The sequence below is a fragment of the Rhinopithecus bieti genome, unplaced genomic scaffold (genome assembly GCF_001698545.2).
Source record: "Rhinopithecus bieti isolate Rb0 unplaced genomic scaffold, ASM169854v2 scaffold_4907, whole genome shotgun sequence".
Taxonomy (NCBI): Eukaryota; Metazoa; Chordata; class Mammalia; order Primates; family Cercopithecidae; genus Rhinopithecus; species Rhinopithecus bieti.
The window spans coordinates 675,302-702,751 of record NW_016804501.1 but is presented as its reverse complement, the minus strand read 5'-3'; the positions used below and the strand labels follow the sequence as shown (position 1 = coordinate 702,751).

General features: G+C 44.6%; 1 protein-coding gene across 1 annotated transcript in view; it reads right to left on the bottom strand.

Moving 5' to 3' along the window:
• Positions 1–27,450, bottom strand: part of EP400 (E1A binding protein p400) — a 140,473-nt gene that overhangs the window by 99,387 nt on the left and 13,636 nt on the right. Inside the window, 10 exon segments of the mRNA XM_017868826.1 lie at positions 1,946–2,331; positions 2,827–2,934; positions 4,608–4,707; positions 22,792–23,034; positions 23,036–23,407; positions 23,410–23,523; positions 23,526–23,783; positions 23,785–23,964; positions 23,966–24,114; positions 24,117–24,257. Of these exon segments, the coding sequence (XP_017724315.1) occupies positions 1,946–2,331; positions 2,827–2,934; positions 4,608–4,707; positions 22,792–23,034; positions 23,036–23,407; positions 23,410–23,523; positions 23,526–23,783; positions 23,785–23,964; positions 23,966–24,114; positions 24,117–24,222 (2,016 nt within the window). The 5' untranslated portion in view covers positions 24,223–24,257.

Below are 27,450 nucleotides of genomic sequence, written 5' to 3'. Positions count from 1 at the left end.
GATAATCAACATTCTACATCATAAGGTTGTCAGGTAAAGGAAACAATGCCAATAAATCGCTCATCACAGTGCTTGACACCACACCTCACAAGTGATGAATAAGTGATAGCTATTATCGTTACTATTATTTCATCGTTATATACTTAAGATTCTGCCATAAATCTCAAACATAAAGAACCTGCAGGCCGGGTGCGGTGGCTCACGCCTGTGATCCCAGCACTTTAGGAGGCCAAAGCTGGCGGATCACCTGAGGTCAGGAGTTCAAGACCAGCCTAACAAATACAGAGAAACCTCGTCTCTACTAAAAACACAAAACTAGCCAGCATGGAGGCACATGCCTGTAATCCTAGCTACTAGGGAGCTGAGGCAGGAGAATCGCTTGAACCCAGGAGGTGGAAGTTGTGGTGAGCCGAGATCGGGCCATTGCACTCCAGCCTGGGTAACAAGAGCGAAACTCCGTCTAAAAAAAAAAAAAGAAAAGAAAAAGAACTTTTAGCTTGGGCAGCATGGCCCAAGCTCTACAACAGCATGGCCCGTCTCTACAACAATACAAAAATCAGCCAGGTGTAGTGGTGTGTGCCTGTAGTCCCAGCTATTCAGGGGGCAGAGGCAGGAGGATCATCTAAGCCCAGGAAGTAGAGGCTGCAGTGAGCAGAGATTGTCCCACTGCATTCCAGCCTGGGTGACAGAGCCAGACCCTGTTTCAAAACAAACAAAAACCCTGAACTCAAAGCCCACCTAGGAAATTCCTTTGTTAGTGAGGGAGAGGGTAAAAGGAAGGGAAGACTCTGCAGTGGGCTCCCCACACCCTGACGTGCATCAAACAGAACTAAGAGGGCTGAGAGCCCTCCCCAGCCTCCCTGTCAGTGCCCTGTTGACAGCTGGCATCCAGGCTGTGGCATTTCGCTACTCCTTAGAAACCAAAACCAGTTTACTGTGGACATTCCAAAACCGCACTGGGTAAAATTCACCAGTGGGGGAGGAGGGGCATTTTAATTACCTGAAACATGTAACAAGCGGAATCAGTAATGCCTTACACATGTGTATCAAGCTGGATCATTAACACCTTACACATGTGTATCAAGCTGGATCAGTAACGCCTTACACACGTTTGCAGAGCATAGAGCATCCCAAAAGCAGCAAAGCAGGCACCCAGGGAGCATGTCTGGTGGGTGGTGTGCAGCGTGGTTTTGTACTCACATGGAGCTAGGGTCAAGCCCCACTCGTCACTTCATCACCATGTAACTTGGGGCCAGCCCCAGAACCTCTGAGTATTTGTCTCCACGGTAGTAGAATGGGTCACTGCCACCTACCTGAGAGTTGCTGGGCAGATTATAAGGGATAACTGACACCATGCCCTTCACACATGTGGGTGAGTAAGCAGGGGCCCATGGTACTAAGAGTGACAATAATAACAGTTGTCTATTATTATTATTATATATATATATATTTTTTTGAGATGGAGTCTCACTGTCACCCACGCTGGAGTACAATGGTGCAATCTCAGCTCACTGCAACCTCACCTCCCAGGTTCAAGTGATTCTCCTGCCTAAGCCTTTGAAGCAGCTTGGACTACAGGCACATGCCACCACGCCTGGCTAATTTTTGTATTTTTAGTAGAGACAGGGTTTCACCATGTTGGCCAGGTTGGTCTCAAACTCCTGAGCTCAGGTGATCTACCCACCTCAGCCTCCCAAAGCGCTGGGATTACAGGCGTGAGTCACCAAACTCGGCCCCGTTCTCTATTTCTTTAATAAAGATAATATCATAGAGCCAAATAAAACTATAGTGCAAGTACTGAATTAACTAATTGTTCTAAATTGGGGGAGCAAGCTGCTAAGAGAAAATATATGAATTACAGTGTGGTGTGACACCCTGTCTAACACCCAGGCAGCCAGCCAATCCTGCAAACCATTTTCTTTTTTTCCTGTATCTTTTCTCATACCTGCGGCAGGGAGGAAAGCTGAGAGGGCTGCACCTGCACCTTCCCAGGCGTGGGAACATGGAGGGCCAGTGGTGCAGGCTGCGAGGGAGGGATGGGGAGTTGGCTGCTGGGGGGTGCAGGGATGGGAACATTGGGCTGCTGAGTCTTCACCGGGATTTGGAGCTGTGTCTGGGCCTCCACTGCTTGCGGCTGCTGTGCAAACTGCAGCGCAGAGGAGAGGGCTGCGGTGGGAACACCGGCTGGGGGAAGCCTCCCGGGCAGCTGCGGTAGTGGGGTGTGCAAGCTGGCGGCGTTCTGCACGGGAGGCCCCGTGGAGGGGTCGTACTGCTGCTGACTCTGCCTCTGTCCAGTGAGCTGCGCAGCCTGCGGCGTGGGGGGCATTCCTCCTGCAAAATAAGAAAAGCGCCAAGAGCACTGATTCCCAAGTGTGGCAGCGTCTACCAGTGAGTCACAAAGAGACATGTCCGACACCCCGGTGCTTGTCCAAGACCCACCACACTCACACGAGAAGTCGGCCACAACTGAGCACACACAAAAGGAAAGAGAGGCGCTTGACCTTTGCAAGTCAGCATCAAGCAAAACAAGCACCAGATCGCCACACGGCATCCCCACAACGCAGCAATTGGGAAAAACACAGGAGTAAAAATTGTTGAAAGACACTATGACAAAGTGATGTGTGGCTCCCATTAGTGTGGCAAGAACATGTCTCCAGGGGCTTTGCATATGATATGGACTGGGACTCAGAGAAATATCTCAATTTCAGGCACCCCACTGTAAACACGCTACCTCCACTGCCCAAGTTTGAGTCTGGTGCTGGTTTCTGGAACCGCAGTGTACCGCCTGCTCCTGAGTGGGGAGCTGGCTCTGCTGCTGGGCCTTACCTTGTGCGGTCGGCATTAGCTGCTGGAGAGGAACGCCTGCGTCTGCCCCCGGGTGCTGGAAAACTACCCCTTGGTGACCCACTTCAAGGCGAGGCCTCTTAGACTGCTCTAGAATAATTTTCAAAAAAGGTGCAGTTTGATGTAAAAATAAAACCAGAAAAGTAGTAGAAAAAAACATGTGTGTTTTTATCATCTTTGAACAGGGAGGCCTTTCTACACATTAACTAAAATCCAGAAGCCATAAAAGATAAGGCTGATAAATACAATTTCTCATTAAAACGTTGCCAATATAAGAAAAAGCTTCATAACAAGGCCAGGGACAAGCAACAACCTGAGAGGCAACGCGTGTGACGGACAGAGTCGGACCCGCTCAGCACTCGGAAAGCACAAGCACACGAGGAGCACCACAAGCACAGACGAGAGCGTGGAGAGCGGGCAGTGGGGCAGACTCACAGATGCCCAGCACACAGGGAACGAGGCTGCACAGCGTGCTTAAAGCTAAAGAAACCCAAATCAGAACAAGGACTTTTTCACCCATCAGAGCAATGAGGATTAAATGACTTACACCTAATAAAACGATCAAAATGGCAAAGAACCAGTAATTACTGATGGCAGTGAAAACTGGCCCTGTCCTTTTGGTGGGCAACTGAGCACCATCATTACCTAACTACACCTGCGCTTTGATGTAGCCATTTCATTTCCAGGCGTTTTTCCTTTAGAGATATTGACAGTCAGGTTCGGTGGCTCACGCCTACAATCTCAGCACTTTGGGAGGCTGAGGCGAGAAGACTTGAGCCCAGGAGTTCGAGACCAGCCTGGGCAACATAGTGGGACCCTGACTGTAGCCAAAATGCAAAAAGGCTTGCATGGAGCCGGGCGTGGTGGCGGTGCCTGTAGTCCCAGCTACTCAGGAGGCTGAGGCACAAGATTTGCTCGAGGCTGCAGTGAGCCATGATGATGCTATTGCACTCTGGCCTGGGTGAGCCAGACCCTATCTCAAAAAATAAGGAGATACACTGTGACTGATAAACATGTAGGAAAAAAAAACATGAGACTACATGTTCAATCCTCAGTTCACTGTAACAGATAAAATGTGGCACTAACAGATGAACACTGACAAGGATCTGACAGATAAAGAACCAACCATCCCCACGACGGAACAGCACGTGGCACTGAGAGAGGGGTTATGACTTGAAGAGATGGCCTTTCCAGTTCATATTCTTAGACATAACAACGTATATACAATCCGATCGCATCAGAACTTTTTCAAAGTATCACGTATGTAACAATGCTTGTGTATGGAGAGGAAGGTCTGTGAGAGAGAATATACGAAACATTAGCAGTGGTTACTGCTGTGGCTGGGGAGTGGGCAGGTACCAAGCCAGATGTAGGCTTAAGTTATACTCTACTGAACTGTTGAAGTCTTTTATATAAAAATGTATTAAGTTTACTATTTGAAAAAAATCAGCTTAAAAATATGACAACTTCAGAAAGCAGATGATTTTGTGTTGAGCTACACTGTGGTGACTCAAGAGCCTACAGATGCATACAGAAAATCAACATGGAATATACCTGCTCAACTGAAAAAGTCTTCACCTCAGGACACAGAAAAATTCACATAAATATTGTTCAGCTGATAATCACCATAAGAGAGGTTAATTTTCAAAGTAGGAAGAAATCAAATTTAGCAACTGCTCTTCAGAAACTCATGGCAACTGTACCTCGGCAGCCCAAGAAGAGGGGGGCATTCCAAAAGCCACGCTAGCTGTGCCCTGACATACCTGCCATACCTGTGGAGGGCATCGCCTGCTGCCTCTTAAACAGGTCCGTCTCTACTGTGCTTCCGGCCCCTGCTACCAGGCTCCCTGCGAGGGCTTGCTGCTGGGAAAAAAGATGAAAAAATGAAGGCCATTACAAGAATAAACTCAAACTACCATAATTATCCCAAACATCGACCTCATTCCTTCTTAATAACAGAAATGTTATCTACCCCGTGTGTTTAAATATACATGTGTAATGTATATTTATGTATAATAATTTAAAGTTCTAACTTACCTCTGGAGGAAAAAAGACTTGTAAAAGACATATTATTCTGGTTTTAATGGAATTTCAAATCAATGCAAACCTACAGTCCTTGGGTAACTAACTAGCTTTGCATATTGAATGATAACAAAAGGCCTAATGCTGGGAAACATGAGTTTCAGTTCTGAGACAAAGCTCAGCTGACCCGTCAGTCACACTGCCCAGCATAACTTCACATCCCAAAACACCAAATAATAAAAAGGTTAAATTGCCTTTCTACTGGAAAATGACACTAAAATCCCAATTAATAACTATCTAATTAACCTAGATTTTGTTTGTTTGATTGTTTTTGAGGCAGAGTCTCACTCTGTTGCCCAGACTGGAGTGCAGTGGTGCAATCTCGGCTCACTGCAACCTCTGCCTCTCAGGTTCAAGCCATTCTCCTGCCTCAGCCTCCTGAGTAGCTGGGACTACAGGCGCCTGCCACCACGCCCAGCTAATTTTTTGCATTTTTAGTAGAGACAGAGTTTCATTGTGTTAGCCAGGATGGTCTTGATCTCCTGACTTCGTGATCCACCTGCCTTGGCCCCAGAGTGCTGGGATTACAGGCGTGAGCCATCGCACCCAGCCAACTTAGATCTTTAAAATGCTATTTTTATAGTTAGCACCCTACTTGAGACATACATATGTGAGATATATAGAGATATAAATAGACAGATGTTATTTAAAATGCTTAAAGTGAAAAAAAGCCATCACCAGGCGTGGTGGCTTACGCCTGTAATCCCAACATTTTGGAAGGCTGAGGTGGGAGGATCGCTTGAGGTCAGGAGTTCAAAACCAGCCTGGGCAACACAACGAGATCCTGTCTCTACAAAAAAATAAAAATTAAAATATTAGCCAGGCATGGTGGCACACGCCTGTAGTCTTAGCTACTCAGGAGTCTTGAGCCCAAGAGTTTGAAGCTGCAGTGATCTAGGACGATGTCACTGAACTCTGCATTCCGGCCTGGATAACAAAGCAAGACCCCATCTTTAAAAAAAATAAAATGAAAGAAGCCAATCTGAAAAGGTGACATGCTACATGATCCTAACTCTATGATGTCTTGGAAAAGGAAACTATAGAGACAACGAAAAGATGAGTGGTTGCCAGGTGCAAAGTGCAGGGAGGAGGTAAACAGGCAGAGCACGGGAGATTTTTAGAGCAGTGAAACTATAGTACTGTGCTAATGACAAGGCACTGAAGGCTCACCAAGGGCAAATAATGTACCGTCTGGAGGGGGACACGGATATAAAGGAGGCTGTGCACATGGGGTTGGGGGCAATGGGGTATGTAAAAAAATCTCTGTTCCTTCCTCTCAATTCTGCTGCGAACCTAAAACTGCTCTTAAAAAATCATGGTTTTTAAAAGTTTACATGGAAAGCTACTGGCATGTTCTCTTACGAAGACAGAAACCAGCCAACTCTTGGTCAGCACGGACTTAACCCTAACCCTCTTCCATCTGGTCACCATCCTCGCAATTAACGTAAACGCTAAGAACTTAATTACTAGTTGCTAAATCATTCCTTAAATCACTCAAAAATATTCACTCTACTTAGTGAGACATTTTAAACGTAAAAGCTACAGATACCTAAACAAAGTAACTGTTCAGTGAGAGGGAGCTGTTTGAACCAACTGCCACACAAGGCCCACCACGCAGCCACCACCAGCCACGCCACAGACTCTGTACGCACATGGGGAGAGGCTTAGGAAGCGTTACTAAAAGGAAAAATCAGCCCCAAAACAGCATATGTAAGAGGAAGGCACTGCCATTTACATTTAACCAAGATGGAAGAGGAAAGACGACGAAAGGGACAGAGGGGATGGACAAAGAGAGGGCGGAAAGAAAGGAAAGAATGCTTTGAAAACAATGGCCTGGCAGTGCTCACCTCTGGGGCAGCATTACAGGTGACACAATTTGTGTGTGTGTGCATTTCTAAATCTCCCAAATGTTCTATAATGAGCATGAATGACTAATGTAATCAAAAGAAAAGAGTATTTTTTAATAAACAAAACTTGATAAAGGGCTCCGTGTCCAGAAATGGCCAAGTACTTCCTATCGAGTCAAACATAATCCAGGTAACAAGGCTGGGCGCGGTGGCTCACACCTGTAATCCCAGCACTTCGGGAGGTGGAGGCGGGTGGATCACAAGGTCCGGAGATCAAGATCACGGTGAAACCCCGTCTCCACTAAAAATACAAAAAAAAAAAAAAATTAGCCAGGCGCGGTGGCAGGTGCCTGTAGTCCCAGCTACTCAAGAGGCTGAGGCAGGAAAATGGCATGAACCCGGGAGGCGGAGCTTGCAGTGAGCTGAGATTGCACCACTGCACCCCAGCCTGGCGACGGAGCGAGACTCTGTCTCAAAAAAAATAAAATAAAATAAACATAATCCACGTAAACATAAACTCTAGATGAAACACAAAAAAACATGAAAAGGTAGGCCAGTGATACAGGAAGGGAAATGATACTTGCAAGAAGGGAATGGAACATGGTAAGGTTTCCAGTTTCATGGCATTTGGCATGAGGGCAGCCCCAGCCTGTGCTCTATGGAACAGCTCAAACCTAAAGACACATAGCATCTCACGGGCTTGAACAAGAGGACAAAGAACAGGAGACAGTTGGAAAAGGAGGCCCCATATTCTCTCCCTAACCTCCACCTAAATCATGTACACAAAAACAGAATCCAAGTGAAGGCCCAAGTACTGAACTGAGTTTTCAGGTGCCTCCCGTCACAAAGGAGAAAGAGTATGCAAGTTTTTGTTGTTGTTGTTTGGCTTTTTTTTTTTTTTTTTTTCTTTGAGATGGAGTCTCACTCTGTCACCCAGGCTGGAGTGCAGTGGTGCGATCTTGCCTCACTGCAACCTCTGCCTCCCAGGTTCACACCATTCTCCTGCCTCAGCCTCCTGAGTAGCTGGGACTACAGGTGTGCCACCATGCCTGGCTACTTTTTGTATTTTTAGTAGAGACAGGGTTTCACCATATTGGCCAGGCTGGTCTCGAACTCCTGACCTTGTGGATCCACCCGCCTCGGCCTCCCAAAGTGCTGGGATTACAGGCGTGAGCCACTGCGCCCAGCCAGAGTGTACATTTTTAATTCAATCAAGTTAACTAAGTGTTAAAGCAAATAAATACTTTTCAGAAGAATATAACAGAACCCAGGGTTTCTATATGTCATGCACAATTGTCCAAAATCCAATTCAAACTTACAAAATTACTCCAAAATACAAACAAAAAACATGAGCCATACTCAGACACCAACCTCAGGATGACCCACGTACTAGAATAAGCAGGCAAGGATCTTAAAGTGACCTTAATATGTATGTCCAAGGACATAAAGAAAAATATACTGCAATAAAAGACAAGAAGAAATCTTGACAAAAAACAGAAACTATTAAAATAAAGAGCCAAATGGAGATTCCAGAAGTGAAAAATACAACATCCGAAATAAAAAAAAAATTCATTGGATAGGCATAACATCAGTGTGGAGATGTGAAAAAATCAGTCGGGGTGCGGTGGCTCACGCCTGTAATGCCAGCACTTTGGAAGGTCAAGGCGAGAGGACTGCTTGAGGTCAGGAGTTCAAAACCAGCCTGGGCAATCTCCAAAAAACAAACAAAAAAATGTTACATTGACCAGGCACAGTGGCTTATGCTGTATTCCCAGCATTATGGGAACCTAAGGTGCACAGATCACTTGAGGTCAGGAGTTCAAGACCAGCCTGACCAACATGGCGAAAATTCATCTCTACAAAAATACAAAAATTGGCTAGGAATGGTGGCACAGACCTGTAATCCCAGCTACTTGAGAGGCTGGGATGGGAGGATCAGTTCAGCCCTGGAGGTTGAGGTTGCAGTGAGCCAAGAGAACACCACCGCACTCCAGCCTGGGTGACAGAGCGAGACACTATCTCAAAAAAAAAAAAAAATTTAAAAATCAGTGAGCCTGAAAAAAGATTCTTGAGACAGAAGAACCAAGTGAAGGACCTGACTTCAAGACACACCCCAAGACTCCAGGAACCAGGACAGTGTAGTGCAGTGCCAGCGTAAGGACCAACACACAGATAAAAAGAACTGAGCTGCGCACCAAGAATCAGACCCACACTCACAGGATGTCCAAAGCCTCCAAAGCAATCCAATGGGGAAGAGAAAATCTTTTCAACAAATGGTGCTAGAAAACTGGATGTGTACATGAACACAAGGATAAACTGGACTTCACTAAAATGAGAAATTTCTGCTCAAGAAGCACTGGCAGGAAGGACTGTGCGCCCTGCTGACTGCTCCCCGGCTGCAGCTGACACTCAGGCTGCTTCCCAGAGGACTGAGGACACATGGGTCCTGCTGCCCCTGGGTTCTGCAGAAGCTACAGGAACTCCTCCAGGCACAGCAAACTCAAGCCTTGGTTTTCAGAATGATTTTTAATTTTATCTTATTCTGTCTCCATGAAGGTACTATTGGTAAAGATACTCTGGTCTTTTCTTTTTTTTTTTTTTTTTTTTTTTTTTGAGACGGAGTCTCTCTCTATTGCCCAGGCTGGAGTACGGTGGCACAATCTCTCCTCACTGCAACCTCCGCCTCCCGGGTTCAAGTGATTCTCCTGTCTCAGCCTCCTGAGTAGCTGGAATTACAGGCACCCACCACCATGCCCGGCTAATTTTTTGTATTTTTAGTACAGATGGGGTTTCACTATGTTGACCAGGCTGATCTTGGAACTCCTGACCACCTCGGTCTCCCAAATGCTGGGATTACAGAAGATACTCTTGTCTTTAAAATATAACCTTGAATTTGGTCAAAAACCATTACTATAATTCTTTAAAAAAGAGAAATTCTCACAAAGAAAAAACATTCTGAAGGGAATGTAATTCTGGGTGCTCATTTAGGAGAGACAATACCAAAACAGAGCTTATCCATGGAAGACCTACCTTAACCTACAGGGAGCCTAGAAACTACACCAGGAAAATACAGCAGAAAGCAGCTCACAGAACGCCTGCCACCTAAAAGGATAGACTGATGGTATTCTGAAGGTAGAAATTAAGACTAGTAGTAGTTGGCAGCTACCAGGAGGAAAATTTCTAACCCATTTAAACAAACAAATAAATAAACTGTAAAGTCAGGTGTAGTGGCTCATGCCTGTAATTCCAGCACTTTGAGAGGCTGAGGCGGGAGGACTGCTTCAGCCCAAGAGTTCAAGACTCGCCTGGGCAACAAAGTGAGACCTCCATTTCTACAAAAAAAATCAAAAAACTGGCTGGGCACAGTGGCTCATGCCTGTAATCCCAGCGCTGAGGCAGGTGGATTACCTGAGGTCAGGAGTTTCAGACCATCCTGGCCAACATGGTGAAGCCCCATCTCTACTAAAAATACAAAAATTAGCCGGGCGTGGTGGCACGCACCTGTAGTCCAGCTACTCGGGAGGCTGAGGCGGGAGAATCACTTGAACCCAGGAGGCAGAGGCTGCAGTGAGCTGAGATCACACCACTGCACTCCAGCCTGACGACAGAGCAAGACTCCGTCTCAAAAAATAAATAAATAAATAAAAATACAAACACACATGTAAGGAAACGAAAGAAACAACAGTTAGGTTAGGATCACAAAACCATAAATACTTACTCATTTTCTCTAACATCATAATCACTGAAAAAAAATGCTCCAATCAGGAGGGCTTTATAAGACATAAATAACCATAATAATATTAGTACTATTTTTTATACTATAACTGCACTCAACACCAACACAAAACCTTCTGGAAACAAAAAGAAATACATGCAATGCTGAACACTATGGATTTATTTCTGGAGTTTAACTGGCATAGATAAGTTTACTATAAAAATTCTACAATTGGCTGCAAATAATAAAACTCATCCTGAAACTCTGTCTTAAACTTTTTTTATTTTTATTGTTTTTGAGACAGAGTCTCACTCTGTCGCCCAGGCTGGAGTGCAGAGACGCAATATTGGCTCACTACAGCCTCTGCCTCCCGGGTTCAAGGGATTCTCCTGCCCCAGCCTCTCAAGTAGCTGAGACTATGGGAACACGCCACCACCCCCGGCCAAATTTTTTGTGTTTTTGGTAGAGACGGGGCTTTACCATGTTGGCCAAGCTGGTCTCAAACTCCTGGCCTCAAGTGATCCGCCCGCTGTAGCCTCCCAAAGTTTCAACCTTTTTTGGAACGGTTAACAGGGTTTGCAAAAAAAGCCGTAACGAAGCTGGGGCCACACTCCAGCAGCACTTTCAGCTACACACCAAGTGAGTACTCGGCGGGCACCACGAAGAGACTTGTGCTCTCCTGACTCACTAGTGTCACTCCTAAGAGTTTTTCTAAATAGAACAGACATAACCTAAGGCTAGAAAGTGGTTAGATGAATTACAGGTCCTCAAAATAATGAAGCAGCAGCAGCAGTTAAAATGAGAATTATTAGAAGTCAATAAAATAAAAAGAATTATTTGTTAAATGAAAAAATAAGAAAGTATAAATTCACTTGTTTCAACTAGTATATATGCAATACAACATTAAAAAATCAGCCAGACATGGTGGCTCAGGCCTGTCATCCCAGCACTTGGGGAGGCCAAGGCAGGTGGATTACTTGAGGTCAGGAGTTCGAGACCAGCCTGGCCAACATGGTAAAATCCCGTCTCTACTAAAAGTACAAAAATTAGCTGGGTGTGGTGGTACCTGCCAGTAATCTTAGTTACTCAGGAAGCTGAGACAAGAGAATCATTTGAGCCTGGGAGGTAGAGGCTGTAGCGAGTCGAGATTGCGCCACTGCACTCCAGCCTGGACAACAGAATGAGACTCTATCTCAATGTTAGGATGATAAAATTATGGCGAATTATTCATTTTCGCTAACAGGAAAGTTATGAAAAATCTGTACTTAGAATAGTTTTTTTTATCTTTTTATAAATAAATGCATGTCTGTCTGTATTTTATATACAACACCTCTGCACTCAATAATACTACCTAAAAATCTTTTGGAAACAGAAATTAGTACTTATGTAATAAAAAATTCTGAATCTATTTCTAGAGTTTCACTAGTCAAAATGAAAATTACACAATTGGCTATTAGTAATAAAACTCAGCCGGGCGTGGTGGCTCACGCCTGTAATCCCAGCACTTTGGGAGGCCGAGGCAGGTGGATCATGAGGTCAGAAGATCGAGACCATCCTGGCTAACATGGTGAAACCCCGTCTCTACTAAAAATACAAAAAATTAGCCAGGCGTGGTCACAGGCTCCTGTAGTCCCAGCTACTTGGGAGGCTGAGACAGGAGAATGGCGTGAACCCAGGAGGTGGAGGTTGCAGTGAGCCAAGACTGCGCCACTGCACTCCAGCCTGGGTGACAGAGCGAGATTTCGTCTCAAAAAAAAAAAAGAAAAAAAAACAAAAAAACCCATGCTGAATTTTTTATCCCAAAGAAATGGATGTTTTTCATTTTAACCCTTTTCTATTTTCTTAGATAGATATCCACTGTTACTCGCCTCAAAAGTCTATAACTCAAAATGGAGACTCCTTGGTTTTCCTCTTTCAGACTTATAAGCAATTTTTTATTAGGAAATATATCACACACACAAAAGAAATTATAAAATATATGCAAGGCTTTCAAAGCACAGTAAAATTAATCATAGAATTTAAATAGTAAGATATCATTCACTAAACAATCCATTCAACTTGTTTGGAATTTTCATAATACAATGTTGAAGAGGAAAGTGGAAAAATACATACATACAATTTAAAGCAGTAATAATAAAGCAATCCCTACATACTCATCACATGCCTTAAGAATTAACTTTGGCTCTTGAGATTATACCGGAAGACAAAATAAAAAAAGAAATAAAATTTACCCATATCTTAAAAACTCCATACATCCGCTTCTATACTAACTACCCAAAATGTATGTTAAATATTTCCCTAAAGAACCCTTGTGCTCTGTTGGTGGGAATGTAAACTATTACAGCCATTATTGAAATCAGTATGAAGGTTCCTCAAAAAAGTAAAAATAAAATGAACATATGATCCAGCAATCCCACTTCCAGGTGCACAGCCAAAGGAAAGGAAATCCACGTCTTGAGGAGGTATCTGCACTCCTGTGTTCACTGCAGCCTGTTCACAACAGCCAAGCTATGAAAACAACCTCAGTGTCCAGCAACAGATGAACAGATAATATAGTATATACACAATGGAATACTATTCGGTAACAAAAAGCAAGGAAATCCTGCCATTTACGACAACATGAATGAACTTAGAGGGCATAATGCTAACTGAAATAAGCCAAAAAGATAAATGCTGTACAGTATCACATGTGTAATCTTTTTTTTTAAGAGACAGGGTCTTGCTCTATAGCCCAGCCTGGAGTGCAGTGGCACAATCATAGCTCACTTCAGCCTCAACCTCCTGGACTCAAGCGATCTTCCCGCCTCAGCCTTCTGAATGAATAGCTGGGACTACAGGCACATGCCACACCTGGCTAATTTTTTAATTTTTTTGTAGAGATGGTGTCCTCTGTTGTGCAGGCTGGTCTTGAATACACAGTCTCAAGCGACCCTCCAGGCTCAGCCTCTCTAAGTGCTGGGATTGCAGGTGTAAGCCAAAGTGCCCAGCCTATAGTTAACAATATTGCACTGTATACTTGGAATTTGCTGAAAGAGTAGATCTTAGCCATTCTCACCAAACAAAACACAACAAGGGTAACTGCTAATTAATTTGATTGCAGTAATCACCTCGCTACCCTTACACCAAATCACTTTGTATATTTTATATAAAATTTTATTTGCCAATTATACCTCAATAAAGCAAAAACAAACAAACAAAAAACTGTTTCCTTACAGTGTCATCACCTGTGGGTGTGTGTCTAAACCCTCTTGGCTGTGCTTACACCCGCGCATCCGCGCATCGACGTGCACGATGGCAGGGCTCTCTGTTTTGCACTGAGTGCTCTATTAGTACTCCTCCAGGACACAGCCCCACACATTGTGTGGCCAATGGACAATCTGGTTCTTTCCAATTTCGGGCTGCCAAAAACAATGCTGCGAGGAGCATTACTGCACGTGCGTTCCGGCGCGCAGATACAAGTCCCTCTAGAGCATCGCTGCACGTGCGTTCCGGGGCTGCACGTGCGTTCCGGGGCTGCACGTGCGTTCCGGTGCGCAGATAAAAGTCTCCCTAGAGCATCGCTGCACGTGCGTTCCGGTGGGCAGATACAAGTCTCTCTAGAGCACCGTGCTGGTCAGAGTATGCTCTCTGCTCACCTTTTCCAGATGATGCAAAACATTTCCAAATAACTAGACCAAGCTCCACTCTCATCAAAAGCAGACGAGAATCCCACCGCTCTACATCAACAGATTCTCTCCAGTTTAACTCTTGGCAGTCTTGTGCATGGAATGGAAAGTCTGAGCAGTTTAATTTGTATTGTAGAGACTGCATCTCTTTTTCATGTTTACAGGCACTCCTGGCCTATTGTCCTCCTGTTCTAATGCAGATATTTATCAATGTGGTCTATAAATGCATTAATATATTCCTCCAGGCATTAGCAGTAAAGATGTAAAACTCACAAATTTTCTGATAATCACCAACTTATCTTCTTTTTTTTAGGGGGGATGGGGGTGGTGGAGACAGAGTTTTGCTCTGTCACCCAAGGAAGTGCAGTGGTACAATCTTGGCTCACTGCAACCTCTGCCTCCTGAGTTCAAGTAATTCTTGTGCCTCGGCCTCCTGAGCAGTTGGGACTACAGACGCACACCCCCACACCCAGCTAATTTTTTTGTTTTTTAGTAGAGACAGGGTTTCACCATGTTGACCAGGATGGTCTCTAACTCCCGACTTCAGGTGATCTGCCCGCCTCTGCCTCCCAAAGTGCTGGGATTACAGGTGTGAGCCACCGTGCCCAGCCAAGAGTTATCTTCAATTGTATAAAACCCATTACAATGAGTACCTAAATAGCAGAATCAAATTACTATTCTCCACCGAAAGGAACCAGGCTCTTTGTCGAAATGGCTGATTCCAGGGCTGGATCAAGGAATATATATATATATACAAGGTGAACTTTAAACACTTTGTGCCATAAGGAAGTAAGAGAGGTATGTTGAAAGTATACTAGAGCCAGCTTGAACAGGCTCCAGTTGGTCAATCACAGATAACCTGAGTATCAAAATAAATAATAACAGAACCACCAGGAGGGGGGTTGAGCAGTAAATGACTGGCAAGGAGCATCAGGCAACTTCATGGAGTGATAGAAATGGACATGTCGACCATTGTGTGGGTTATACGGGTGTATGCACTTATCAAAACTCTGCAAACTGTTAACACTGAAGATCTGTGTGTTCTGTTTGTAAAGTATGCATCAATTTAATGTAATTTACCATTTTTACAGACTCAAGAAGAAAAAACACGTATCATTGTCAATAGATGTATTTGACAAAATTCAACATCAATTCATGATATACCAGGAGTAAAAGGGAATTTTCTTACCTTGATAAAGAAAATCTGCAAAATCTACAGTTAACATCTTACTTAACGGTGAGAGACTAACGGCTTTCCCCCTAGATCAGGAAGGAGATCATACTGGACACCCTTGCCAGTACAATAAAAAAAAAAAGAAAAGAAAAGAAATAAAAAGCATACAGATTGAAAAAGAAAACAAATCCTGCTCTATTTGCAGACATGATTCTCTATGTAGAGAATCCCATGGAATCTACAAAAAAGCTCCTAAAACTAATAAATGAGTTCAGCAAGGTTGCAGAATGTAGGTTCAAATAATCAACTGTACACCCTATATACTTGCAATAAACAGCTGGAAACTTTTTAAAGTACTACTTATAATACCCCCCAAAATTGGAATACTGAGGAATAAATCTAAGAAAATATATGGTATGCTGAAAGTTACAAAATGCTGATGAAAGAAATCAAAGAATACTGAAATAAATGAAGAGATATACCATATTCATGGACTGGAAGACTCATATTGTTAAGATATCATTCCTCCCCAAACAGGTCAATAGATGCAACACAATTCTAAACAAAATTCCAGGAAGATGTTTTAAGGATATCAACAAGCTGATTCTAAAATGTATACAAAAAGGGAAAGGAACTAGAATGACCAAAATAATTTTGAAAAAGGAGAACACACTTGGGGAACTCACACTACTTGACTTCGAAACTTAAATAAAGCTATATTAATCACAATAGGGTGACAATGGCAAAGAGAAAAACACACAGTTAAAGAGAAGGGAAGAGAAGAGAATCCAGAAACAGAATCATACAAGTAGGTCAACTAATCTTCGGCAAAGATGCAAGTCAACTCAACATACACAGGATAGTCTTTTCAAGAAATGGCATGGAACAATTGAATACTCACATGCAAATTTCTTATGTTTGCCATGTTACACAAAACTTTACTCAAAATAAATCACAGATCTAAAAGTAAAACTGTAAAACTTCTAGAAGACAACACAGAAGAACATCTTTCTGACCCTGGATTGAGCAGAGTTCTTAGATATGGCATCAAAAGCAAATCCATAAAAGAAAAAAATGATAAATTATACTTCCACAAAATTTAAAACTTTTGTTCTGAAAAAGATAGTGTTAAGAGAAGGAAAAAACAAGCCAAAGACAGGAAAAAATATTTGCAAATCATGTAGCTGACAAAAAACATGTCCATATTATGTGAAGGACTTTCAAATGCAATAATAACTCAGTGAAAAAATGGGTGAGACATGAACAGATACTTCGTCAAAGATATACGAAGAGCAAATGAAAAAATGCCCAACTTTATTAGTCTTCAGAGACATCCAAATTAAAATAAACTAGACCTGGAATGACTAAAAAAGAAAACTGACAATAACAAGTACTAGGGAGGAAGCAAAACAAAAAGAACTATCCTAAATTGCTACTGGGAACACAAAATGGTACAGGCACTTTGGGAAAGTCTGGAAGTTTCTTTTCATCTTTTCTTTTCTTTTTTTTTTTGAGACAGTCTCACTCTGTCGCCCAGGCTAGACTGCAGTGGTGCGACCTTGGCTCACTGCAACCTCCACCTCCCAGTTGCAAGAGATTCTCCTGCCTCAGACTCCCAAGTAGCTGGGACTACAGTGGCACGCCACCACGCCTGGCTAATTTCTTTTTTTTTTTTTTAAGTAGAGATGGGGTTTCACTACGTTGGTTAGGCTGGTCTCGAACTCCTGGCCTCAACTGATCTGCCAGCCTCGGCCTCCCAAAGTGCTGGGATTACAGGCATGAGCCACTATGCCCAACCTTATTCATTCATTCATTCATTCATTCATTCATTTATTTTGAGTCGGAGTCTCACTCTGTCGCCCAGGCTGGAGTGCAATGGCGTGATCTCAGCTTGCTGCAACCTCCATTTCCTGGGTTCAAGCAATTCTCCTACCTCAGGCTCCTGAGTAGTTGGGATTACAGGCGCCTGCCACCACACCCAGCTAATTTTTGCATTTTTAGTAGAGATGGGGTTTCACTACGTTGGCCAGGCTGGTCTCGAACTCCTGACCTAAGGTGATCCGCTCCCCTCAGCTTCCCAAAGTGCTGGAACTACAGGCGTGAGCCACTGCACCTAACCACCTTTTTATTTTTTTGAGACAGGGTCTCACTATGTGGCCCTGTGGCCCAGGATGGAGTATACTGGCATGTCCACCACCCACTGCAGCCTTGAACTCCAGGACTCAGCAATACTTCCACCTTCTCAGCCTCCAAAGTAGCTGGGACTACTACAGGTGTGTATCACCACACACAGCTTTTTATTATTTTTTGGGGGGGGAGGAGTCTCACTCTTGTCACCCAGGCTGGAGTGCAATGGGGTGAACTCAGCTCACTGTAACCTCCACCTCCCAGGTTCAAGTGATTCTCCTGCCTTAGCCTCCCGAGTAGCTAGGATTACACGTGCCCACCACCACACCTGGCTAATTGTGGTATTTTTAGTAGAGATGGGGTTTTACCATGTTGGCCAGGCTGGTCTCAAATTCCTGACCTCAGGTGATCTGCCTGCCTTGGCCTCCAGGCGTGAGCTACCACGCCTGGCCTAATTGTTAAATTTTTAGTAGACAGGGTGGGTTTTTTTTTTTTTTTTTTTTTTTTTTTTTTTTTTTTTTTTGAGGTAGGGTCTCACTCTGTGGCCCAGGCTAGGGTGCAGTGGTGCTATCTCAGCTCATTGCAACCTTCACCTCCCGGGTTCAAGCAATTCTCGTGCCTCCAGAGAAGCTAGAATTACAGGCATGTGCCACCATGCCCGGCTGATTGTTGTATTTTTAGGAGAGACAGGGTTTCACCATGTTGGCCAAGCTGGTCTCTGACTCTTGACCTCAGGTAATCCGCCCACTTCGGCCTCATGCCTAGTCTAGGCTGGTCTTAAATTCCTGGCCTCAAGTGATCCTCCCACCTTGGCCTCCCAAAGTGCTGGGATTTCAGGCGTGAGCCACAGTGCCTGGTCCAGGTTGGTCTTAAATTTCTGGCCTCAAGCAATCCTCCCGTCTCAGCTTCCCAAAGTGCTGGGATTACAGGTGTGTGCCACTGCACCCCACCAGATGGTTTCTTAAATTCAACATACCCATAAATCTGATTCCTAGTTTTGTTTTGTTTTTTTCAAATCACGCAGCCAGCAACCCAAACCAGAATAGTTTCAGAGAGACTCTGACTCCTAGGCATTTACCCAAACGAAATGAATGCCTTGGCTGGGCGCAGTGGCTCAAGCCTGTAATCCCAGCACTTTGGGAGGCCGAGACGGGCAGATCATGAGGTCAGGAGATCGAGACCATCCTGGCTAACATGGTGAAACCCCGTCTCTACTAAAAAAAATACAAAAAACTAGCCGGGCGAGGTGGCGGGCGCCCGTAGGCCCAGCTACTCGGGAGGCTGAGGCAGGAGAATGGCAGGAACCCGGGAGGCGGAGCTTGCAGTGAGCTGAGATCCGGCCACTGCACTCCAGGCTGGGCAACAGAGCGAGACTCCATCTCAAAAAAAAAAAGAAAAGAAATGAATGCCTATGTTGACAAGAAAAACTGTATGTGAACATTTACAGCAGCTTTATTCCCAAATTCTAAAAACTGGAAACAACCCAAATCTTCTTCAAAGGGTAAATGGATAAACAAACTGGGGGCACATTCACACAATGGAATAGCACTCAGCAATAAAAAGAACAAATTAATGGTAAATAAAACAAAGTAGATGAATCTGAAATGCATTATCTTAAGAGAAAGCAGCCAGACTGAAAAGCAACCCAGACTAGGATTCCATAGATATTCATTCTGGAAAAGGCAAAATCATTAGCAATGGAGAACAAAGGTCAAGGGAGGCGTGAAGAGTTGACTTCACGCTTGACTTGACTGAGGCGGTAGTTACGCAACTCAAAGGATTCGTCAAAATTCACAAGCACAGACTAAAAACAGTGCATTTTACTGAATGTAAATTAAATAAGTTTAAACAAACATAAGCAAATAAATACTGACAGTGATATATTACAGCCTACTGATTCTAATAAATGTAGACAAAATGATGGAGTTAGAAAACCCAGCACGGATTCTTTATAGCAATAACTGATTCAGGCAAGACTCATCAATAGATGCTAGAACTAGTGGGTAAAAGTTTAAGGAGATTCAGGATATTTACATAGTCTCAAAGTATCTTCCCCCAAATTACTCATCATTTACAAAAGGCAAAATAAATAAATTTCCACTGCCCAGGGCTGGTAGAAACCACCTTAACGAAGTGGTCAGAGGTAACATTACCAGTTACAGGACAAAGTGACATCACAGCCTTCCGATAAGGCATTGAATTGGACATACCATTATTTCTACAGCAATCTTCTCAAAAATGCATGATCCAAATAGGACACAAGAAAACATCAGACAATCCCACACCAAAGGACACTGTACAAAATAACTGGTCTATACTTTTTCAAGGCCCAGGCCAAGGCCAAAGCCAAGGTCCTGAAAGCCTGAGAAACCAACCCAGATTAAAGAGGCCAGAGAGGCATGACAACCTGATGCTGGACTGGGGGGGAGAAACTATGAAGGACATCCTTGAGACAAAAGATGAAATTTGAATGTAAACTATGGATTAGAATACATTATTGTATTACTGTACAATTTCCTGATATTTATTACTGTACTGCCATTAGGTAAGGAAACAGTCTTATCTGACACATGCTGAATTATTTACAGATAAAAGAGTATGATATGTTTTATATAGGTGTATATATATATGAGAATGAAAATAATGCAAATGGGGCAAAAACAACTGGTAAATTTGGTAAAGGGTATAAGCGTTTTTTTAAATAATTATTGCAACTATTATGTACATTTGAAATTATATCAAAATTTAAAATAACAACAAAAATCCCAAGGATGAAACTGCTTTCACAACCCAGCACTATCTATTCCAAAACTAGTAGAAATTTGACAGTTTGTTTTTGTTTGTCTGTTTGTTTGTTTGGTGAGACGGAGTCCTGCTCTACTCCCAGGCTGGAGTGCAGTGGCACAATCTCCGCTCACTGCAACCTCCGCCTCCGGGTTCAAGCAATTCTCCTGCCTCAGCCTCCTGATTAGCTGGGATTATAGGCGTGCACCACCACGCCAGGCTAATTTTTATAGTTTTAGTAGGGACAGTGCTTCACCCTGTTGACAAGGCTGGTCTCGAATTCCTGACCTCAGGTGATCCACACGCCTCAGTCTCCCAAAGTGCTGGGATTACAGGCGTGAGTGACCTGTGTTTTTAAACTAATTGGCATTACTAATGTAACAGAGTGAATTTGCAAAAAATTGAAAAAATCAGTTTGCATTCACTTAATATCCGTTTAGAAGCCTATGGTCCTGATGATTTCAGAAGTGTATTTCACTTCAGCAGTTCCCCAGCTGTGGAAAATACCAATGTATCATCTACTTGAATCTTTTTTTCCTTATTGTTTTGCACTGTTCTCAAAATACAGATAAAGGACACAAGAAAGAACCAACATGTAAAACACAGCACACAAGGAATCCTGAGTACACATTCAACAGGACTAAGTATTAGATGACATGCAGGCTAAAGCTACTACCGCATTACAAGTATATGAAAGAAAATAATGCACTAAGATCTGTGTCATCATTAACTCATGCAATGTAATTTTATAATTGTATATGCAGGAAGATTTTTTACTGTTTAAAAATAAGACATGGGCTCTGGAAAAAAAATGCTGAAGAGCAAGTAGTATATTGAAGGTTAAAATATCTGGATGAAGGAAAAGTTTGGGATGAGACTACATTTGAGAACCATCGAAAAGTACCTGAAATGGTTGCTGCTGGGATGAAAAAGCAGCAGAAACCTTTGGCGGAAGCTGGGTTGCTATAGCAACAGGAGTCCCAGTCTGCCCATCCTTTCCTGTCACAACCTTTACCTGAGAGGAAATATTTTGAGAAAAAAAGGCAACATGATTTTTACAACTGCTCAAAATTTTGTTAGAATTTTATTGCTGATAGCTCACTGACATTTGGGGTTTAAAATGGAATGTTTTGCATCAAATCCTGTAAAAGGATACTGAACTGACAGATTTATAGCACAACAACCTAACTCAAACTGCAAACCTTGCAGAAACTACAATTTAAGTCAAAGTGCAATATCTTTAGATTCTGCAACTTCAAATTTTAAAAATGCATATGGCAGACAGACTTCAAGTAACAAAGCCCTAAGAACTCCGTAGGAAATTTGCACAATAGCCACTCTGTTATATGTAGGGTCAGAATGGCAAAGGTCTTTCTCAGCAGGAAGTTAGAAAAACGAATTTGTTTTCTTTCTAAGACAGATAAGGGGGATTGAGCTTACAGACAACATTGGTATACAAACATAAGAGAAATGAATTTTACTGTTTCAGGACAATAGAGGTGAAATCCTCAAAATAATCATATAAACCTGTTGAAAAATAAATATAGTCCATCCTGGAAAAGGTGTTAAAAGAAAACACAAAATGGCAAAGTCACACAAATACATCCATAGATACCAGTAAGGACTGCTTGAGCAAAGAGACTAGCTTTTGTTCACCAAAAGCGGATTTCTTTGCAGAAGAGCTGACAAATATTTAAATTATTTTAACTGTATCATAAAACAAAATAAGCTCCACCAACATAGTATACACTACAGAACACAAAGGCACAAAATACAGTGCGTCACGGTCCAATCCGCTCTCACTCTGGTTTTCAGGAAGTCTCAGACTCACCCTGGTACTAAGAAATCTCAGTGAAGGGGTTTATCATGTGCCATTCCAGGCACCCAAAAAGTATACTCTCTAAAAAAGAGTCACTCTTAAATATCACTTAATAGGTATTTGTAAAAATGAGTTTTAAGTGTGATCTCAAATTTTAAGACTACATCTAAAAATTGAGTAAGTTCTCAAACTAGTTTTTTGCCATAATAACTATTTTAATGATGAAGGTCCCATATACATACATCTAGTGACTTATGACTGGTTATTATAAAAAGCTAGTGACTTCAATCGGTTTGAAAACCATGCTGATGGTGTTTTTAAGGAGCTCTAGAGAAGTAAAATGTGAAACTTGGAAAACCAGACAAAGGGTGCTGGGCCTTCACACTTTTGGCCGGTGATAGCTGTCAGCGTCAGCCAACAAACCACACCCAGATACAAGGGGGAAAAACTGGACATGCTTGCTGAGCTCTCTGAACCTGAGATGAACCCTTGGTGCTCAATGAAAACATTGGGTGTTGAATACGCACTCATCGTAGCGCAGCTCCGTCCCTTCCTCCTGACACTTCTGGGCTCAACAGCTCTTCCTTCCCATGAAGGAGGCCAAACATATTCTTCACTTCTACTTATGGCTCAAATCCTTGTGAAACCAAAACCTTAAAATACCGCAGGCTCAATAAATTATTACTTAATTCACTGTAGCATAATGACTAAGCAAATTAACTCCTGTTTCTTACCTCGTCATTGATAACCTCAGATTTTTCTTCCTCCTCTTCCTCCTCCTCCTCCTCTTCTTCAATGTCCAAATCATTCTGCCTAAGATATGCTTGTAACGGGGCATAATGTTTCTTCTTGAAAGCTAAGAAATCCATCATATTCCCTTGAAAGTGTTGCAAGAAAAAGCAGTTCAATCAAAATACTCCTTGAAGACCTCTTCAGAGGGCCTGCATCTCCTGGTAATGATAGTCCAGGCACTGCTTTCCTCATCTGCGCCATCCTCCGGAGAGGCCCTGGGGGAATCTCCTCCAACTTGCTTGGGAGACCTTCTTCAGCTCCCCCCGTTCCCCCACACCGCAGCGTGAGTGGAGGCCCCCTCGGAAAGGGAAAGCCTGGGGGCATGGCAGTCCTGGAACGGGCTGGTGGGCGGAGGGTGGGACGGTCATCCCCAAAGCCCCGTGCGCCCCCAGCCCCCGGGGAGGCAGCACGCCAGGCGTCCCTCCCTCCGAAGCCCAGGGGCCGGACAGCGGCGGCCCCTGCAGGGGCACCGTGCTGTTGCTGTACCAGCTGGCCCCTCGGAATGATGCTGCTGATCTGTGGTGGCAAGTTAGGCGTGGTGATGCTGGCCCCTTGGGCTGGCGGGGCTGCAGGCAAACGGCCCCACTCGGTGCAGGGCTCTGGGTCGCAAGTGGTGGCATGGTGCCCCCTGACTGTGTGTGCTGCGGGGGGTCCCGCTCCTCCCGGACTGTGATCGCGGCGTACCCGGGTGCTGGAGCTGAACCTGGGCTCCCTGGGCGAGGTTGGGTGAGTCCTGCCCACTCCTGAACCAAAGTGTCCCCCACTGGATGGGCCCCTCCAAAGCTGATCTGCCTCCACCCAGCACGGGCCTGGCATCGGCACGAAGCCCCCCCGTGGGGCCTGCTGCCTCGCAGAGGCCCAGCCCAGGGCCAGGAGGCCACACTGGCGCCGTTCACTGCACGGGCACATTCTGCAGGGCCTGCCCCGGCCCCGCGGGCTGGGCGCGTGGCGGCCTCCGCGGGCCCGGACGCCTGCTGGGAAAAGTGGGGATGTACGCTGAATGTACTGATGGAGACGCCATGCTCGAACCGCCGAGGCTGAGCACTGAACTGGAAGCCCTGGAAGAGGTGGGGCTGGGGAGCGGGCAGTGGGGCCAGTGTGATCTGCTGCGGTTTCGCCCTCCCCGACGACAGGGCCCACGCTCTGCAGGGTGATGTTCACATTCTGCCCGGCTGCAGGGCTCCTATTCATCAGCTGCTGTATTTGGTAACTGGGAGACTGGGGTGCCGATGGGCTCGCTGAGGGAGCGAAGGGAGCTGCGGGGACGGGGGTGGGTTGGGGTGGGCCGACTGCTCCTCACCCTCGCTGCCAGGGCAGGCCCTGGGCCTCTGCAGCTGATGCTGGACGTTCTGGGGGCCAGTGCCATGGTGCATGATCACCTCCCTTCTGTATCCAATGTGTCGTTCTCCTAAAAATTAAAATTAAAATCAAGTTACTTGAAGGCACACATAATTGTTTTATTATCATTTAACAGCATTGAAAAGACACTGTGAAAGTATATTCCCACCGCATCTGATTCAAACAACAGAGCTGACTCACATTCAATATGGCACAGCTGGAGAAATGTATCCTCAGTCACTGCTGTGCCTGGGGTGGGCCCCATGGGAGTGGGTAGGTAATCTAAACCACCTACTGAAGGAGGAACGTACCAATCATCGCTGACCTCAGCAGCTAACCTGTGTGGGCGCTTAGAGAGACCAGGTCATCCCTCAAATCCTCACGGCCGCCCTGTGGGGTAGGCACTACTCACACCCCATTTGAAGGACTAGGAGACTGAGCTATAGGAATATCTGTGAGCTGTTCAAGGCCACACAGCCGGCAGGCAGAAGAGCAAGGTCTGAAGCCAACACTCACGCTGTGGACCAGGAGGCCCCTTTCCAGCCTCTGCCCGCCTCTCCCTACGGAGGGACAGCTCCCTGCTCACTGCCGTCCAGTGCCCAGGACGCTTTCTGTGACTCTTGTTGAATGAGGGTGTGCAGCACCACCTCGCCAGAAGCAAATACCCAGCCCTCCCCAGCCAGTAGTTCTTATCAACCTCCAGGACTACCTCAACTGCAAACTCTCCTCTTGTAAATCCAGTTCAAAGACACTGAGCCCCAGTTGTGTGTCAGGCCCAGTGCTACCACAGGAGAGTAGAGACAGACATGAGTAAGACGGTCCTTGCCCTGGGGAGGCTGCCAGCCTATGCCAGGAGCTAGGAGAAAATATGACATCAAGTCCTGGAGTGGAAGGTAGGAAACGGCCTCCGATCTCAACATTCTCCCTAAGAACACATGAAGAGAAGAAACTGAGAAGGTCTCAAGGGAGAGAGAAGGGAGATGGCCAGGACCTGGCTCTTACTCTGGGGTGAGTCACCTTTCTGGTTTTGCAAACCCTCTGGGAGGCTGTACCACAACCTCAAAGGAGCTGTAACCCAAACGCTGCTGAGCACAAGTGGACGAGAAACAGCCGTGGAGGAGCAGATGGGGCCACTGAGGAAAGTCAGCTTTCAAGACAGGATGAAGCAGAGGATGGAGCAGACAAGGGTAATCCTGGGGTGAGACAGGGTCAGACCTGGGCTACAGACTCCAGTATCTACAGGGGAAAGGAGGACTAAAAGTAAGCAGTGGGCCCCACCACTGCAGCCCCATCTGTTCCCCATTGTGGTCGCTCTTTCTCCCCTAAGAGAAGCAAGGGTGCAAATGCAATGGTGAGTGGCACCTGGCACCCAACTGAATGCCAGCATTCCAAGAGGAGAGGTGGGACACTGTCCCACATCAAGGGGGTGGCTGCTGCTTGGATCTATTTAATAACTAATTTATGTCATAAAGGAGCAAAAATCTCATTCAAGTTTTCAAGGGAAGCAGATGGACTCTTGGTGTCATAGTTTAGCACTGAGTCAGTGGGTGAGAAGCCACACCACCCCCCAACGTTCCGGTTCACATTTAGGCCCATCACAGAAGCCAGCTTGACCTGGATGCCACCATTCAGACTTCTCCAGTCCTGCTGGACATACCCAGCTGCCCCGTCTTTTTGGGGAGCCTTCACCTCAACCCTGGCTGGACAGCTATCAGAGAGCTTCTTCTTGCTTCCTCCAAGACAAACAAGACCCCCTGTTCATCACAAGGACATCACTGCTTACCTCTATGAGAAAATGCACAGTGGATTTTTAAAAATCATGAATCTGAAGAGGATAAAAAATGGCCAGGCATGGTGGCTCACACCTGTAATGCCAGCACCTGGGGAGGCTGAGGCAAGAGGACCACTTGAGGTCAGGTGTTCAAGACCAGCCTAGGCAACATAGTGAGGCCCCATCTCTATAAGAAAAATAGAAAAATTAGCCAGCCATGGTGGCAATGTAGCAGCCTTAGTCTCGGCTACTCAGGAGGCTGAAGGAGGAGATCACCTGAGCCCAAGAAATTGATGCTGCAATGAAGAACAAGATTCCATCCCAAAAAAAAGAAGTTACAAAACGTATAAGGCTCTTCCAAGTTTCGGGTACCCGGCTGAAATATACATATATATGAAATCAAAAACTACAGAATTTATAAATGCACAAGTATATTCCTTACAAACATTTTTACAGTGCACATTTAAACTAGCAGCAGAAAGGCATGCTTTGATCAGATGGTTAGTTTCTGAAGATGGGAGTCAGAAGACAGCACGCGGGCTGCAGCAAACATAGCTTAAGGGAAGAGCATGCCCCTCCCACCACGCAGCAGAGAGCCCGTCAGAGTGGGTGCAGGGACAGGAGCTCCAGGTGGGGGCAGTTAACAATGCTTATTACTTTCAAAACAAGCTTCTGTTCCTGATCTTATTAAACAAGCATTACGACAGGAGATCGGTGTGAAACTGGCACAAAAGCTAAATTAACATAAGTAGAGTATATTCGGGATTATTTCCTTACGATACATTCCCAGAGTGTCAAAGGAGATCAGTAAGAGAAAATGATGGCTAGAAAGAAACTCTCACATACAGTACTTCAGAAAACCAGGGGAAACGTAAGCGTTAGGAATTGTAAAGTTACGTTATAGAAACTAATTAATGCATCGAGAAAATTCAACTTAAACTCTCATCACAAACCATACATCGAAATAAATTAAGTGGCCGGGCCTGATGGCTCGTGCCTGTAATCCCAGCACTTTCGGAGGCCAAGGCAGGCGGATCACTGGAGGTCAGGAGTTCGACACCAGCCTAACCAACATGGTGAAACCCCATTTCTACTAAAAATAAAAAAATTAGTTGGGCGTGGTAGTACACGCCTGTAATCCCAGCTACTCAGGAGGCTGAGGCAGGAGAATCGCTTGAACCTGAGAGGTGGAGGTTGCAGTGAGCAGAGATTGAGCCATTGCACTCCAGCCTGGGGCAACACAACCAAAACTCTGTCTCAAACAAGCAAATAAATAAATAAAGCATTTTTATAAGCTAACTTTCTAAGTTTTATATTAAATGTAAAACAAAATGAAATAAAGAAAAATCAAAATGTTCCTTCTGGTAGGTGATAGAAAAAAAAATGTTAAACTCGAACACAAAAGTGAATATTTACTAAATCTCTGAAGGAAATTCAATTTCCTAACCTTAAAAATCATAAAGGCCGGGCGCGGTGGCTCAAGCCTGTAATC